The sequence below is a fragment of the Diceros bicornis genome, chromosome 37, assembly GCF_020826845.1.
Source record: "Diceros bicornis minor isolate mBicDic1 chromosome 37, mDicBic1.mat.cur, whole genome shotgun sequence".
In the NCBI taxonomy this organism is placed as follows: domain Eukaryota; kingdom Metazoa; phylum Chordata; class Mammalia; order Perissodactyla; family Rhinocerotidae; genus Diceros; species Diceros bicornis.
The window spans coordinates 21644929-21662395 of record NC_080776.1 but is presented as its reverse complement, the minus strand read 5'-3'; the positions used below and the strand labels follow the sequence as shown (position 1 = coordinate 21662395).

Sequence of the window (17467 nt, the reverse complement as noted above, 5' to 3'; positions counted from 1 at the left end):
TGAGCCACACTGAACTCGCTGGTTCAGGAGGCTGCAGGGCCCCACCCTCGGGTGGAGGGCGAGGGTGCAGGAGGCGCCCGGGTGGTGCTTGGCGCCATCATTGAGAGTAAAGGGAAGAAGCTCACTTGCAGCTCCTCGCCATCAAGACAACCGCAGCCTGGTCTTGCCAAGAGCAGAGAGCCATGCCTAATTTTACTAGGCCTAAACTAGTAGTCTCTTCAGTTTTAGAAAGAGCATTATTTCACTTTCCCATCAGTTGGCTGAAAAGTCAGTCTTCACCAAACACCTGCTGAGCACCTGCTGGACTAGACACGATGGACCAAACAGGACCAAGAGGGTCTATGGGATGTCTTTGTACGTCCCACTCAGTTTTGCTCTGAACCTAAAACTGCTCTAAAGAATAAAGTCTTTTTTTAGAAAAAGAAAAAAAGGATGGAGACTCACCCCTGGCCCACAGGACCACATGTCGAATGGGGAGACAGGGAAACAAACTAATGCCACACAGGTGTAGGTGGCACAGGGAGGGCGAGGCTCGCCTCCGTCAGCTGTGTTATTGACCACTGCCTGAGGAGGAGCGGGAGCAGGGTTTAGACCCACCTGCTGCACCATCACCACTCGACAGCCACAACCAGGTGCCACTGGGCAGCACTTGGCTGCCTTCTACAGCCTGAGGCTCTGGAGAGCAATTCCAAGTTAATATGCGCTCACCTAAGGACACCTCTGCAGAGCCCCAGGTGCCTGACTTGTTAGCTCAGGGCCAGTCTTTCTCACCAAAAAAAAAAAAAAAAAAAGATAATGCAACAGAGACCGTATATTGTCTGTAGTCTAAAATATTTACTCTCTGGCCCTTTCCAAAAACATTTGCCAATCTCTGATACAGCATCTTGATTTTTAACAAACAACATGTTCTCTGCTACAAAAACACTTAAATTCACTTTTAGCACATGTCTGATGGAAACTGCTTAATTATATACATGCCAAAAACTTTTTCTCATAAAAATGGGATACATTATACAAGTCTGTACATCCTCCAGTCCAAATGATACTTTGATTCTCATTTGTTTGCATTCAGTCATCCTAAATAAATCCATCATTATGGTCTTAGATTTCGTGTGTGTGTGCCTGTGTGTGTATGTGTGTGTGTACCTATCTGAGTGAAACTTTCTCACTTATGTGAGCATCCTGGTGCCCACTGTGGCAAAGGAGAGGTGAACAGAGGTCCTTACAGAACGCTGTCCTAGGTGGACTTGATTCAGGCTGTGAGTAGGACGAGTCACGTAATCAGAGTGTACACAACGTAAATTCACTGAGTGCACACTCCATGCCTCTCCTCTCCTTAGTTCAAAGGGGGAGATCCGGCTCCCAACAAGTGAGAGAATACGACTGTCTTACAAAATGTACAGAGCCTTCTGAGCAGCCAGATCAACAGATGAAAATACAGAGCACGTCCCTAATAAAGTAACAGACTGAGATGAGCCAGCAGGTGTTTCACCGGGATTTAGAGACTGTGCTTTTTCCAGGATCTTACTCCCGTAAAATCTTTTCAATTGCAAGTGACCGAACCCCAATTCAAACCAGCTGGACTGACTACTCAACATTATTCAGGAACTATTGAATAATTGTTTTGAACTAATTATGTAACAACGTTTTGCTCCGATAAAGCAAAATGAGAGGTATGAGTCAGGAGGATTATTATTTGCAGATGATATTGTATACCTAAGAAATCTTAGAAACTAATAAGAGAAATTAGTAGTATGGCTAGATACAGAATAAATGTACAAAAAACAAAGCTATACTTTAATTACCAATAACCAGTTCAAGATAGAAATGAAAAACTGCCCTGTTCACAAGAGTTTCAAAAATAATAAAATACCTAGGAATAAAGTTTAATAAGAAAAATAAAAGACATATAAAGTAAAATGCAAAATTTGACTGATAGACATAAAACAAGGTCTGAATAAATAAAGAGAAATACTACATTCTGAATAGGAAACGTTAATAGCAAATCATTCTCAAATTAGTAAAATCATTCTCGAATTAGTAAAAATATTTTATGTAATATTCATACAGCCCTAATGGTTTATTTTTATTTTTTGGAATTAGATAAAACAATTTCCAATTTTGTGAAGGAAATTAAACTACGACAATCACCAAGAAAATTTAGAAAAAAGAATAGTCAGCATAGGGCTTGCCCAGCCAGATATTAAAACTTACTACGAAGCTACTACGAAGCTACTATAATCAAAATATGGTAATGGCCCGTGAATACATACATAAATCAGTGGAAGAAAACTTAGAGTTCAAAAGCAGATGCAAATAGATATGAAAATTTTAAATATGATAAGATGCATTTCAATTCAATGGATGAACAGCAGATTTTTTATTAAATGATGTTGAGACAATGGATTATCCATTTACAAATATAATAAAGTTAGATCTTTATACCATGTAAAGTTCTCGTGGTAAGAAATAAAACTATTGACATTGGAGGAATTAAAACAGTAAGACATAATATGGAAAAAATACTTATATATCTCAGGCTTGGAAAGACCTAAACAAGTTGAAGTCCAAAAACCATCAGAGAAAAAGTTAACTAGCTGACTACTGAAAAATGAAAACCCTGAATGACAAAAGGTGAGCAATAGCCAAGGAAAAACTATTTGCAACACGTATAAAAAGCTAAGTGTTAATATTCCCAATACTCAAGAGACTTATAGTAATTAGCTAAAAAGAGACAGCCCTATAAAAAATGATTGAAGAATGTGAATACATAATTCACAAAAGAGGAAAGGAAAATGGCCAATATATCTATGAAATACAAAATGAAAATTGAAGCAGCTATGTAAAATGTTTAGCCAAAACATTTAAAAGTTTGACAACATCTGTAGCTAGAGAGGACATGGAAAAACTAAAACTCTCATATACTGTTGACCAAAGTGTCAGGTTATTCAATATTTTGAAAGCAATTCATCTAATTTATTAAAATATAATATGTGCATACCATTTGACCCAGCAACCCTCCTCCTAAGGACTCGCCTACTGAGATAAGAGCAAGAATATGAAACGTACGAGTATAAAGAAATTACTTAAGAATGTCTAGTACACTCTTGCTTATAAAAGGGAAAAGGGGAAAAAGCTTAAATATCTATCAATATTAGTTGAATAAACACAAGGTGCATCCACAGTAAAGAATTTTATGCAACTATTAGAAAGAATGTGACAGATTTCTATGAAGTGACTGTCAAGATGTCCAGAATTTATTAGCAAGTGAAAAAAGCAAGCGAAAGAACAATATGTCCAGTCGGCTAAGAGATTTCATTTTAATAAAATGGGCATGAGAATTTACATTAGATATATGCATATATATAAAATAATTTCAGAAAAATTGGGAAAGATGCACACAAAACTTCTAAGAGCATTTTCCTGGAGGCGGGGCATCGAACTAACAAAAAGGGAAGTTTCATTTCTTACTGTGTTTTTCAGTATTTTTCCAAAAATAGTATTAAGAAATGCACCCTGGAAATTAGATACAATTATATCAATTGTATACACCTGCATATCAAAGAGGGCAGCTTTATAAAATTTGACAACACACAATTAAATAAATTGGTGCAAAATAATTCCTTCAACTAGAGAGAAATTACAAATGCGACAAATCTTAATGCCAAATCACAGTTTAGTAAGGAATCTTGTTTAGGTTCAGAGTCAGCTTGTTCTTAATATGCTAAAGGAAAGGTGACTCACCTTTGACAGCGGCTTACCCTGATGGCAGTTGATGCCACCTAAGAAGATCACATTAGGCATCACCGGTTTGGGATACTCCACAACAAAGTCACTACGTAACAGCCAAATTGACGTATGGCTGAAGAGATCATACGCCGTGACAGTCTTTTGGAGAAGCTCAGAAGCAAATTCTAAAACATTTTTGATGATATAGTGGCAAAGTGAATGTTCCTCCAAGTAAGATATGAATCCACACTCTCTCTCCGAAAGTCATGGCATCTGAGAATGCTGAGAGCATTCTAGGAACATAAGAAGGAGGACTGGGACACTGCGTACCTTCTTCAAAATAATGACATAATACTCCCTTGGCGAAGACCACAGATGGGAGGGAAAAATATTTGGCTACAATTAAGCCACACATATCAAAAGGATCTAGAAACACTGCATCAAAAGAATTCTCTTCTAGGTATTTTACTAGTTTTGTGTCATTAAACAAACTCCTACAATGTGAAAAATAGTATTCAAAAAGACGACTGGTGGGTGAATTCAATAACACAGAAAATATGCTGTGCCCCTGATCTTTCCATTGAGCGTCGGAGAAAATCCTGAACTACTGATTCAAGTCCTCCAGAGTGTAAAACGTGGAATACGTCTTCATCGTAAAATTGAACGATTTTCCCACATGCCAACTCACCTCTGGCATGACTACGACCACCTCGTGCCCTCTGTGGACAAGTTTCTCCACAACCGAATGCATAGTAAACCAGTGGCTCCCATGCATGGGTACCACCAGCAGCTTGCCTGCCTCGGCAAAGCCAGGTGTCAGCAGGAGACACACACATAGAGGAAGGAAGCCAGTCAACATTGCAGGAGCCATCACTTGGATAACTACAGCGTGGAGCAATCCAGCTGCTTGGGTTCTAGGCTCATGTAATACAGCCGGCATAAGTAGTACAGGCAAGAAACCTGCCCCGGGAGTGGTCATGTATTTATACATTCATTAAAGAAAAAAAATTATACTCATTGCCTATGATTTACTTATAAGAACATTAATTAATGAGTAACATTTGCTGAGACGCCTATTTGTTAGTGTTCCAGATAAGAGCTTTTGACCTTTGCCTTGGGCAGGGTTCATGCGGTGTACGGCAGGGGCAGTTTAGCAAGAAGTATTAAGCAACACTTGTGGATCCTGAGGACTCAGAAAGATTAAAAGCAAAGTAAATGTGAATAAAGCTGGTATTTTTGCAATTTGTCCAAAAGGAAAATTTGCATTTTATCCTGAATACCAAAGACTCTTTGCCCAGAAAAAGATTGGCATCCCGGGTTCCAAGGAGAGACTTGAAGACCCTCACCAGTGACCTCCTCACTGGCACTGGAACTGAGGTTCACAAGGGTCTCTGAGATGCCTGGCTTTCCTGCTGGTCTTGTTCCATCTCCAAACCCTCTGAGGCCTCCAAAATGTTGAGATAAGATTGACAAGTCCACCTACATGGCCCATTCTAGGGGTGTGATGGAATGTGACTGTCATCTATTTTAAATCACTTTCCCTAGATATGACACACCCAGTGGGTGTTCACCAGCCCAGAAGCACTCTGCCGGGACTCCCCTCTTTTCTGTTTCCACGTGCATTTGTCTAGACCTCTACTGTGGGCTCCCGACAATTAGCCTGGTGTCCTCCTTCAGGAACCTCTGTATCTGTCTCTGACACTCTACCAAGCACTCCTTGAGGTCAGGGAACATACCTTCACGTTTGCACCCTCTTCCCACAGTACCCGTGCTCTGCCTGGCACAGAAAAAGCACACAAGGAACGTTTGCTGCAGCAGACTGAATCACTACTGCTGTTCTCAATCTCTCAAACCTTTAGCTGAAGTCAAAATGATTTTCTCCCTGTCTGCCTCATTCATTCCTCGATGGAGGCTGGGTTGGACAGAGGAGATGCCAGAGGCAGAGCCTAAATAGGCTATTGAAAAAATCCACTAAAGGTCCCCAAGTGGGCAGGAGAGGATAATTTCGAGGTAGCTTTAGTGTACTCTTCTGTATGCTACTTACAGTTGGTGGGGACGAACTAAACATTGAGGATGTTGTAAGGTTCAGGGTTATGTGGAACATTTTTCACAAGGTTTGCACAGGAGATACATTTGGAAATGTGTTTGAAATTGCATGGCAAACTTGAAGCCCTACACAAATGTTTCCCACGTTTAAGCAACTTGGGAATTAGCCATGCCAAAACACAAGTGATCTTTGTATGGATGGTGAACAGCAATAAATACAAACCTAGAAAATATGACCGGCCTGATGGCACAGTGTTTAAATTCGCCGGCTCCACTTCACCTCCGCAGGGTTTGCAACTTCGGAACCCCGGTGCGGACTTAACACTGCTCATCAAGACATGCCATGGCGGCATCCCACATACCAAAACTAGAGAAAGATGGCCACAGATGTTAGCTCAGGGCCAACCTTCCTCACCAAAACATTAAAAGTGAATAAAACAGTGCATGAATGAGTGAGTGGTCGGCTGCCCCAGAGGAGCGACGAATCCCCCAACCATGGGCAAGCGAGCACTGTCCTCGCACGGCGACGCACGAACTCTCCGTGCCAAAGAACTACATTGCCCACAAGGCCGCGCGCGACGAGCCAGCGGTCCCGCGGGGCACCCTGGGAGGCGTAGTCCCCCCGCCCGTACATCGCTTACGGTCAGTGCCCGGGGACCCGCCTTCGCCAATATGGTGGTCTCCGGTTCGGGCGCGATGGTTTCCTTCGAGATTGGGCCGGGGCGGGGGTCTGGGCTTTAGACGGTAAGTGGGGCTGGTGCCCGGGATGCGGGGGGGACGTAGGAGGCGTCGGGGCCGAGCGGGCGGCACGGCCTGAGGAGGGCGAGGTGAGCGCCGCCCGGGCCGGCCCGGGAGGCGGCGTTTCCCGGCGTCCGCTCAGTGGTCCCGGCCGCGGGGACCCTGCGCCCTGACGCCCCGCGGCCCCGTGGGGGCTTGGGGGGCTTGAGGGCCTGGCGTCGGCGGTGCAGTGGGGGAGACAGGACTCCAGACCGCGAGCGCGAGGCCAGGCTTGCAAGCTCCGTTTTGCGTGCTTGTCTCCCGAGGAACGGGTTGGAAAGGAAACGCGCTGCATTCCGTCCCTGAGGAGCTGCGTTAGGCGCTCTGCATTCCTGTCTCCAAGAGACCCTCCGCCACACTCAGTGAGCCCGTGAGCGCGTCCTGCATGCCCCCGGGCTAGAGCTGGGGTCTCTGGATTCGTGTTGGAGGGACTTGAAGCCCCGTGATCTTCATGGCAGTCTTTTCCAGGGACCCTCCCCCCGGTTCTCCAGCTCTGGGGCCGTGTGCTCTGTGAAGGTTAACGTGTTCCGTTTAACTCGTCTGAGCGTCATCGTCTGGTACAAGGAGTGTGAGAAGCCGAGATTTTAGCAAGTCATCGATGGTCCGCAGGCCCCCGTCAACTCGCAGAATCTAGGACTGGCGTTGCCCCCCAGCGGGGGCTCCGGTGTGGTGATGGGTTTTCTTGCCTTGTTCACTAGCGATGTCAATATGCCTTTTTAAAAACAGCTAACATTTATGGTGGGCCATCTCCGTGCGCTAAATGCCTTTCTTTGGTTATGTCGTTTGGTTGTTTCAATGACCCTGCGTGGTAGGTGGTTTCCCGTTTTCCATATAAGACCACGGGTTAAGTCACCCAAGGCCACACAGGTGGTGTGGAGCAGGGATGAAAAATCCAGGTCTTGCTGCCTCCACAGCCCAAACTACTGTGTGCTTTCTGAGAAATGACTTAAAATGGATACTCCAGAGTATAAGATAGGGAAATGTGGGGACAATTTCTTTTAAAATAAAAGCATTTCTATGTAATGCCTTTTTTTTTTTTTTTTAAGGGTAGTATTTAGTTTCACAATGTTTGGGGACCTGTTTGAAGAGGATTGTTCCAGTGTGCCAGATAATCAGTACGGAAAAGGGAAGAAATTAAAGACCAAAGCTTTGGAGGCACCTGCTCCTAGAGAATTCACTAATTTAAGCGGCATCAGAAATCAGGGTGGAACCTGTTACCTCAATTCCCTTCTTCAGACTCTTCATTTCACACCTGAATTCAGAGGTATGCTATGTTACGTGCATTTGATTAGTAATATGTACTATCATCTCTACCTGTAATTAATTATGCAAAAATCACAAGGTATCTTAAAGGTGTATAACACCGTATCTGTTTGTTAATCTAAGACATAAATTGATAATTCTCTCTGCAGAGAAATTTGAAGCTCTCTCTGCAGAGAAATTTGAAGCTTTAATTATCTTAAATATATTCTGTGTGATCACAGTAATGTTTAGTAACAAAATGAAAAATTAAGGCAATATACTTCTTTTCTAATTCCTATAATTTATTTATTTTAATACTTTTATTTTTTTGTGCGCGATGAAGATCAGCCCTGAGTTAACATCCGTTGTCAATCCTCCTCTTTTTTTGCTGAGGAAGATTGACCCTGGGCTAACATCCGTGCCCATCTTCCTCTACTTTATATGAGACGCCGCCACAGCATGGCTTGAGAACCGGTGCATCGGTGTGCGCCCGGGAACCGAACCTGCGCCGCTGAAGCAGAGTGCACGCACTTTACTGCTTGCGCCACTGGGCGGCCCCAACTAGTTCCTATAATTTAAAATGAAACATAAAGACAATTTTGTCATGAGTGCTATCCTTCTTTTTTGTTGCACTCTTGGTATTTTTGAGTTTCAAAATTTCTCTGAAGCGATAAACACTTAAGCCACAGTTACCCAAAATAATTGTATCCTTCGTTTTGGAGTAGGGAGGGCTGTCACATTATTTATACAGTCTGAAATCATTTATGTGCACTTCTGAAATGCGGAAGACTCTGACAAACTGATCTCATCTGAACTCTTTGGCCTCAGAACCTGACCTGATGTGAGGCTGTTTATAGCCTTAGTTATCTCCCTTGGGTGAACATTCATACATTTGTTACAGGAATATTAATCTCCTTGATTGATGGATACTGTTTGTCCCAGACCCTGCTGAGATGTTACGTTAACATGTATAACTCTTTCTTCATATTACATTTCTAAAATCTGGAAATTGTGAGTTCCAAAGGCCCAAGATGTTAGATAAGGAATTATGTGCAAGGAACAGAAACCAACTCAAATTAGCTCAATTAAAAAGGGGGTTGATTGTAAGAATATAGGGGAATCTCCCCGAGACCACCTACAGGAAGCCAGTCTGACCTCACTGGACCCTTGATTTCTTGCCCCATTTCTCTCTACGTGTTTGTCCCATTCCCGTCTCTGCAAACTAGCTTCCTCCACAAGGGTCTTAGTCTCTGTGTTCCCTGGATTTCATGTGAACGTTACTTTCCTTCACATGGCCCTGGTTGGACCAGCTATCCACAGTGTCTCCATATTCTGATACAGACAGCCTGGCTCATCCTGTATCCGGTATCACATCCCCCTTTGCACCACTACCAGATTTATCAACTCTTTGTGACACTTCTGTTGCTTCTAAGTTTAGAAAGACTTCCTGCCTCCAGAGATTTAGTAAATATTTACCATTAGCTCCTTCTCAGAGCCATTCTGATGGATTGGACTGCATGTGGGATTTCAGAGTGGTGTCTCTTGTCCTTGACTTCATCCCCTCTGTAAAAAGATATCCTTGATGCCTTCAGTAATTCCACCATTAGAAATTTTCAGCATTAATAAGCAGGGGGGTTAAAACTTTCCCAAGCTTTAATCTAGTTGAAGTTAAAGAGTAACTTAAAGGAGAAAAGTAGCCTTAACAAGAGACTGAAGAAGACTGTTTGGTGGGCGGGGAGGTGGACTGGTCATGGAGAGTACCACTGAGCAAGAACAGGGCTGAGAGCCCCAGGCCATCTTCCTCTCTAGCAAAGGAGATCACCCGCCAGGCACATGGGTGACGTCTTAGTGTGGATGGTGCACTCCTTGTAAGGCTTAGCGTGGATCCCGATGCTTATTGACGGGGAGGTGTAATTTGGAAAGGGTCAGGACTAGCAGAGAACTGGGGGAGGAAATTTGGAGCATTTTGGAATTGAATTTTAAGGAGTAGGGCTAGACTGGGTTCCATTGTACTCCCAGATCAATGCGTTACAATGAGGGTACACGGAGAGTAGTGGGAGATGATTGTGAAAGTCCTTATATGGTTTTATGCTTTCACCTCGAGGTTTGTAGTTCATTTTTACCCATTTCCTGCCGAGAACTCAGGAGGAATATAATATCCACAGCAGCAGTCACTAGGGCAGGAGTTGTGTTCAGTGGGAGAAACACCCATCTCATCCCTTTTCTCTCTGCGGTATATCCAAGTTCCCCGGGAAGAGTACCTATCTAGGTTTGAATACAGATTCCCCAAAGATTCAGATATGCCCCATTGGGTGGCATACCTAGACGTTGGATTAAAAAAAAAAGTTCTGGACACTGGCACTGAGTTGCCAACTTACTTTTTCTGGTAAGTTCGCCACCATCTGTTCTTACCCTCAACAGAGAAAAGACGTTTTCATACCAAAATCAGGAAGGGCGTGTTCTCAGAGTTAAAGGTGTTCCTTCTCATCAAAGGATGGTTGAAACCCTCACGTGTGACTTGTAAATGAACACATGTGATACTATTATATGTTGTATATTTCCTAACATTCCTCATGTGGCTTTGGGGACCCACTGCCACAGGCAATAGGAAGCCATCAGAGATTTCTGATATTACTGTTTTTAGTTTTATCTGCATACTTTGCCTTTTATAAATCTTCCATACTGAAATCTTAGCATACCACTTTATGGAGACAGTGGTTAAAGATAATGTTACCCATGGGGCCGGCCTGGTTGCATAGTGGTTAAGTTCGCACGCTCCACTTCGGCGGCCTGTGGTTGCCAGGTTCAGATCCCAGGCGCACACCAACACACCACTCATCAAGCCATGTGCTGGCAGCATCCCACATGTAAAATAGAGGAAGGTGGGCACAGATGTTAGCTCAGCGAATCTTCCTCAGCAAAAAGAGGAAGATAGGCAACAGATGTTAGCTCATGGCCAATCTTCCTCACAAAAAGAGAAAGAATAATGTTACCTGAAAGTAAGATGTGTAGAGTGAGGGTATAAATACTGTCACAATCAGATTTCTGAATTCTTAACTGATTTCCCTTAGTAGTGGTCTTGGCTTTCTAAAACAGTTTTCTGAAATGAAATAACGTTATTTACATCTCTGATTCTACTTTTTTGTTTAGAAGCTTTATTTTCTCTTGGCCCGGAAGAGCTTGGTTCGTTAGAGGATAAGGATAAACCTGATGCAAAGGTATTAAATTTATGATGTATAGGGGTTTTTGGAGTGTTGCATAAATGTTTTTTAAGGAAGGAATTAAGTTTCTTATTTATAGAAATCAGTAATTTTATTAATTACCAGATATGATCTTTATTTCCAGAAAGTGACTTGGCCTGTACCCTCCTGGTAATGGAGTTTTCCTTGCAGAAAAGAATTACTTTTCCAAATATAATGCTGCTGCCCCTTTACAGGCATACCTCCCACTCCACTATGTTTATTCTTTCTTCTAGTGTAGGAGATATTTGCTAATCGTCTACACTAACCTACCAAAAAATCTACTTAATGTGCTTATTTGTAACAATAATGAAAAATAGAGACCAGTATTCTTTCAATTTGGTATTCTGGGAATAAATTAAGGACTTGATTTATTATGAGTGCATATCTAATCATGTTTCTCCCCTGCATAAACATCATTCAGAAGTTTATCGCTCTCAGGCTAAAATCTGTACTTCTTAATAGGAGTCTTTCATGATCTAGCCACTGCATCTCAAACTACCTGTGTGAAAGAGCCAGTTTTTGTGTATTTTTTTTAATTCCTGATCTGTTGCAGATCATACTTCTGTAGAATATAATAAAAATATTATGACAAATGTCAAATTGCCCTAAAAGTTTTGAAAGGCTTATTCTCACTTTAGATACTTAAGTCCAGTCTGCAGACCAAGCAGCATTCTCAGTCCAGCCTGGTCCTCGGCGCAGCACATAAAGCAGGGACGGGCTTGGAGCCCACAGGAAGAAAGCGAGGCAGGGTACAGGCAGCCCTGAATGGGGTCCCAACTCCAGAGTGAGATATTTGTAACTGGAAAAGTCCTCATAGGGAGTATGTCTGTATCTGAGATATTTTAGAGAAAGAATGAACTATTAGAGACTTAAATTACTGTGACTGTGTAATCAGTTGGGTGGTTTATTAGGGCCTATTTGGGTTTTAATATTGATCTGTACTATGTTAAGTTAGAAAACTCCAGATAGCTAAAATTTTGGGGTTGAGTTAGAATTTTCAAAGAAAAACAAATCTCAGTTCACCCTTTATAATATTTATAAACTTTCTCCTGAGTAAACTAAATGAATCAGGAGATATGAGAAAACTCATATGCAATTCTTTTAAAAAACCCAAGCACCATTTCAAAGACTTCATTTGGAAATGCGTTTGTGTCTCATCCAGGTTCGAATCATACCCTTACAGTTACAGAGGCTGTTTGCTCAGCTTCTGCTCTTGGACCAGGAAGCTGCATCCACGGCCGACCTCACAGACAGCTTTGGGTGGACCAGCAATGAGGTATGAAGGCCAGCTTCTTGAAGGAAAGGTTACCAGCAATAAAAATAAACACTGGTTTAATCATCTTATCTAACTTCCTTTAATTTTGTCTTAGGGTTACAAGATATTTAAATATTTACTTATATTAAATAATTACAAGCTAGCAATATATTTTTAGATACTTGCTGTATGTAGGATTTTATAAATGGGGATGGTTTTGGGTTGAGGAGAGGGTTGTGGATACAGGGAGAAGTATAAGAGCTGATTTTTGCAGTTTGTACCCTTTATATAGTCTGGTTGAGATACAACCCCTATTACAAGGAAATTACTTACATTTATATAGCAAACTGCTAATCAGCTCTAAAAGCTGCCTGGCAATAATTCTCTCTGCCTTTATGATGTGCTTTCGTGTTTGAATCTGGGTGTGCCAAATGAATATTTGGTTCCAGCAAAACAGTGAAACCATTCTGACAAACCTTTCCACTTTCCCTGTCTAGCCTTTCTCTGACTCTCTTCGTTTTCTTCCTGTATCCTATTGTGTGCAGACTTCCTCTCATTTTTCTGTTTCAGTTCCTAAAGAATATTTCACCATATACAAACACTCAAAATTTGTCAGCAACAAGTAAAGGTGCTTTGAGCTATTGGCTGTACATAATCAAACAAAATCATGTCTGCGATTTTTTATGGAATACATGTATTCTTGCAAAGACAGAGGTATGGGAGACAGTCACAGAATTTAAAGAGGCAATGATCAGAATAATGTTACGTTGCCTTCAAAAATAAACTCTAACCTGTGGCCTTCTAACCAGGAACACTCCTTAACTAGATGGTGCTGTGTGGTCACGAGGTAGGGCTTGGGCTTTGATGTACAAGGGGGTAGAATACTTGCCCTCAACAGTGTATGCTGGATTTCTGGTGTAGGGCAGGTGCTTAAGGTTAATTCCTGTTTCTTTCCTTGTTTTAAAAATAACCACTTCATTGAGATATGGTTCACGTGCCGTAAGATTCATTCTTTTAAAGGGTACAATTCAGTGGTTTTTTTAGTATATTCTGAGTTGTACAACCATCACTACAGCCAATTTTGGAACATTTTCACCAACCCAAAAAGAAACCCCATACCCATTAGCAGTCATCTCTCCCGCCCCCCCAGCCCCTGGCAACTACTAATCTACTGTCTGTCTCTATGAATTTGCCTGTTCTGGACATTGCACAGAAATGGAATCATATACATGATCTTTTGTAACTAGCTTCTTTCACTTAATGTTGTCAAGATTCATTTGTGTTACAGTATGTGTCAGCACTTCATTCCTTTTTATTGCCAAGTAATATTCTATTGGATGGATATGCCACATTGTTTTTATTAATTTAGTCATCAGTCAGTAGATTTCCCTTTATTTTTGATAATGAGCTTCCACTAAGTTGCTGGTTTTGTACTTCTTGAAGCTGAGAAAACCGCATTTATTTATTTACTTCTAAATAAAATCTTGCAGGAAACCCTCCAGGACTGGACCTGCAGTAGTAGAGAGGGTCTCTGAGGCACACTTGCCAAACTTAGGATTGTTCAGAAACAGAGCTTGAAAACTTCTACAAGTTTTCTGTCCCATGAGAGCCAGTGATATTGGAGAAATTGACCTCTCTAGTGTCTTGTATGTTAAAAAACGAGAAAGAGGTCCTGAGTCCCACATCTTGCTCCACTTTTCATCCCCTTTATCAGCTTCTCTTCACACAAAACTTATTGTCTTCCCTCACTGCCTCTACTTCTGCACCTTCCACCTGTTCCTCTACCTCCTTTCTGCCTTTCTTGTCAGAGGCACTCGTGACATCCGTGTGCCAAGTCCAGGAGACTCTCTGTTCTCCGCGGACTCTCAGTAGCGTGCACCACCCGTCCTTAAAGCACCAGCTCCTGCTGGTTCCCCTGGCCTCACTCTCCTGGTTCTGCCCACTGCTGCTCTTCCTCGGGCTCCTGTGCTGGTTCTTGTTCCTCTTTGCTTCTGAGCGCTGGTGTACCCCTTGGCTTTGGTTTATAAATTGTTCTTAAGGAGTAGTTCAGTGTGTTCACACACTGCATGACTCACAGCGGATGACAGCAAGTTCCATCAGAATTTTTCCAGTAGCACTGTGTTAGTCTTCTTTTAGTTGGTCTGTACGTCAAAGCAATAAATTCTCGTTCTTTTCACATGTTGATAATTCAGACTGTTCACCAGTCCCTCTGATCTGAGTGAGATTTTGCTGTGCGTGCACTGCGAGCTCTTACAGACTGCCCTGTGCCTGTTGTGTTGCTTCCTCGTCTCTTCTTTCTGTGCCTGGCCACGTGTATAGGTTTCCACAAGAATAAATGCACTTTCCTGTTTTCAAGTGACTTAAGTTATATGTACACACTGAACACCATCTGTTCATATTTTCATTTTGTAGTAAAAATAAAAATAGGTGGTGCTCTCTTAACCTGTTCTCAGCTCATTTAGCTTAGTCATCTTTAGATTTGATCAAGGCTTACCTTTGGATTTCTTGATAAATCTTGTGTTTTTTAACAAATAACACTTTAACAGTCTGTTTTAAAAAATCTGAAGCACAAAATTACATTTAAAAGTTACCTGTTTTATAGGAAATGAGGCAACATGATGTACAGGAACTGAATCGAATTCTCTTTAGTGCTTTGGAAACCTCTTTAGTCGGGACCTCCGGCCATGATCTCATCAATCGTCTATATCACGGAACCATTGTTAACCAGATTGTTTGTAAAGAATGTAAGAATGTCAGTGAAAAGCAGGTGAATATGCAAGAGTGTTTGAGTAATAAGTTATATTGTAAATTATAATTCATGTAATTAAGTCTATGATCTGTAATACCACATGAGGATTATTACTAGAAATAACTTGATGAGTTTTTTTTTTTTCTCTAGCGAGACCTAAGTCATACGTTTATAATCCAAATTTCTCTGTATAAACTGAAAGAAGCAAATATCTTAAAAGATAGCTTTAATCTTTTATTCAGTACTCTAATATTTAAAAAATAGATTTGGGGGATGTTTACAAGTAGAGGTCTGTGGCCTCCTGAGAAAAGACAATATTATCATGGTTGGTGGTTGGAATATGGTAGAGAAAGTTGATTAGGGACGTAGTAAAAATAGAGAGTACTGAGAAGTGTTTAAACTGACAAACGTCTGTAGTTAAATATTGAATTTAGTTTATTAATGTCTTTCAGAAAGTTCATTTGTACGTGTGTGCTTATGTTTAACTTTTATATATATAAAGCTGTTTCAGCCCTGTTTAAACTGGTGTAACCTTCGATTCTTTGTCTTGACACAGATTGCTCATTTAATCTAATTGGAAATTTGCTTATGTAAATATAATAATCTCTGCTCTACAAATCATACAGCAAATGATTTCATCATTGAACAATTGTCCTTTAATAAAAATCTCCTTTTGTTATGGCAAGAGTTATAGAAAGTTTCTGTATTTGACCGTATGGGTAAAAAATTAAATGCCATTTTCTAAATATTGCATTAATTGCTTTTTTGGAATATATATATATCTCTTCTCTTTCTATTTTTTATGAAAGAGTTGGGTATAAAAAATACTTTTTGGCCCTTGTTGCCTGTGCTAATAGAAGGTTTGGTCAGCCTAGTTGGGAAATATTAAGATGGTGTGTATCTTTGAATTAACTGTATAATTGACTAACTATAATGTAACAGTTTACAAAGTAATTTCAAAAAATAATGTACATGAAGACGTAAATTATAGACATTAGCTTTTCACATATATATTATAAACTATATATAAATGTTCCTTCTATTACTTTAGATTTCCACATGAACTAATTAGTGCTTTATTATTTTACAGTCCTCATAATCTCTTAAGTAATGCTATTGAGCACACACACACAAAACTATAAATATGCTTTAAACTTATAAAATTTTGAGTGCTTATTGCTAGAAATATGTTGTAATCCAAATGTAGTTATAGTAGAATTGATAGCCTCCCATTTTGCAAAATACTGTCCTCTTAAGATTCCCATTTTGCAAAATACTCTCCTCTTAATTTTCATAAAAATACCTTTTTATCCTGGCTCAAAATAATTTTTTCTTAAAACTTCCTCAGTATAGCTTAAACCAACCCTAGTAGAAGAGGAGGAAGTAGAGTTTACATTAGAGAATCCAGCCCTGCCCTTGCTAGTCTAGAGACAGAGACAGCACTAATAAACCTTGAATTTCCCAGTATCTGATCAGGAGATCTATACCTTCATATGCACAGTGTTTTAGGAAAAATAGATCTGATTATTCCCAATATATGTGTGAGTTGGTTATGTGTTTGTGAACCTCTGTGAAATTGCTTTTTGAATCTTCATGTGTATTTCAGGAAGACTTCTTAGATCTAACCGTAGCAGTCAAAAATGTATCCGGTTTGGAAGATGCTCTCTGGAACATGTATGTAGAAGAGGAAGTTTTTGACTATGACAACTTATACCACTGTGGAACTTGTGACAAGCTGGTTAAAGCAGCAAAGGTAACCATAGATACTCTGCCTTTTTGTAGGATGCCCACTTAGTACTCAGTAACAGAAGGTCTGTCAAGTGAAGTGAGTTTGTATGAAAAAGTCTGGAAGATATACATGAAGCTCTTAATTAATACTAAGGATTGAAAACACATTTTCGTTTTACAGTCATGGGCCGTATAATGATGTTTCGGTCAATGACGGACTGCATGCCCAACCGTGGTCCCGTAAGATTAGTACCATATAGCCTGGTGTGTAGTAGGCTATACCATCTAGGTTTGTGTAAGCGCACTCAATGATGTTTGCACAGCAACGAAATTGCCTAACAACGAATTTCTCAGGACATATCCCCATCGTTAAGCGACACGTGACTGTACATACCTGTATTTTAATTTTTTACAATAAAGAATTTTTTTTAAGCTTTCAACCCATCAGTGCTCTCAACTTCTTTCTCTCCCAGGAAAAATTTATTTGTACCTCATTGTTTCTTTCTTTTTTTTTTTTTTTTAAGATTTTATTTTTATTTGTTTTTCCCCCAAAGCCCCAGTAGATAGTTGTATGTCACAGCTGCACATCCTTCTAGTTGCTGTATGTGGGACGCGGCCTCAGCATGGCTGGAGAAGCAGTGCGTCGGTGCGCGCCCGGGATCTGAACCCGGGCCGCCAGCAGCGGAGCGCGCGCACTTA

The 17467-nt window shown here is 41.0% G+C and overlaps 1 protein-coding gene and 1 pseudogene across 4 annotated transcripts in view; one reads left to right on the top strand and one right to left on the bottom strand.

The window, feature by feature from the left end:
• Positions 1 to 3705: 3705 nt before the first annotated feature.
• LOC131399265 (UDP-glucuronosyltransferase 1A8-like) lies at positions 3706 to 4588 on the bottom strand (annotated as a pseudogene).
• Positions 4589 to 6436: 1848 nt separating this feature from the next.
• The window catches only part of USP40 (ubiquitin specific peptidase 40), an 81128-nt gene continuing 70097 nt past the window's right edge, over positions 6437 to 17467 (top strand). For 2 of the 4 annotated variants that reach the window (XM_058533249.1, XM_058533251.1), the window contains exons 1-5: positions 7603 to 7816; positions 10945 to 11012; positions 12199 to 12312; positions 14894 to 15058; positions 16647 to 16793. In XM_058533249.1, the coding sequence (XP_058389232.1) occupies positions 7618 to 7816; positions 10945 to 11012; positions 12199 to 12312; positions 14894 to 15058; positions 16647 to 16793 (693 nt within the window). In that variant the 5' untranslated portion in view covers positions 7603 to 7617. Of the gene's footprint in view, positions 6520 to 7598; positions 7817 to 10944; positions 11013 to 12198; positions 12313 to 14893; positions 15059 to 16646; positions 16794 to 17467 lie in introns of those variants that run through there. The other 2 variants (XM_058533250.1, XM_058533248.1) reach the window with 2 other exon arrangements.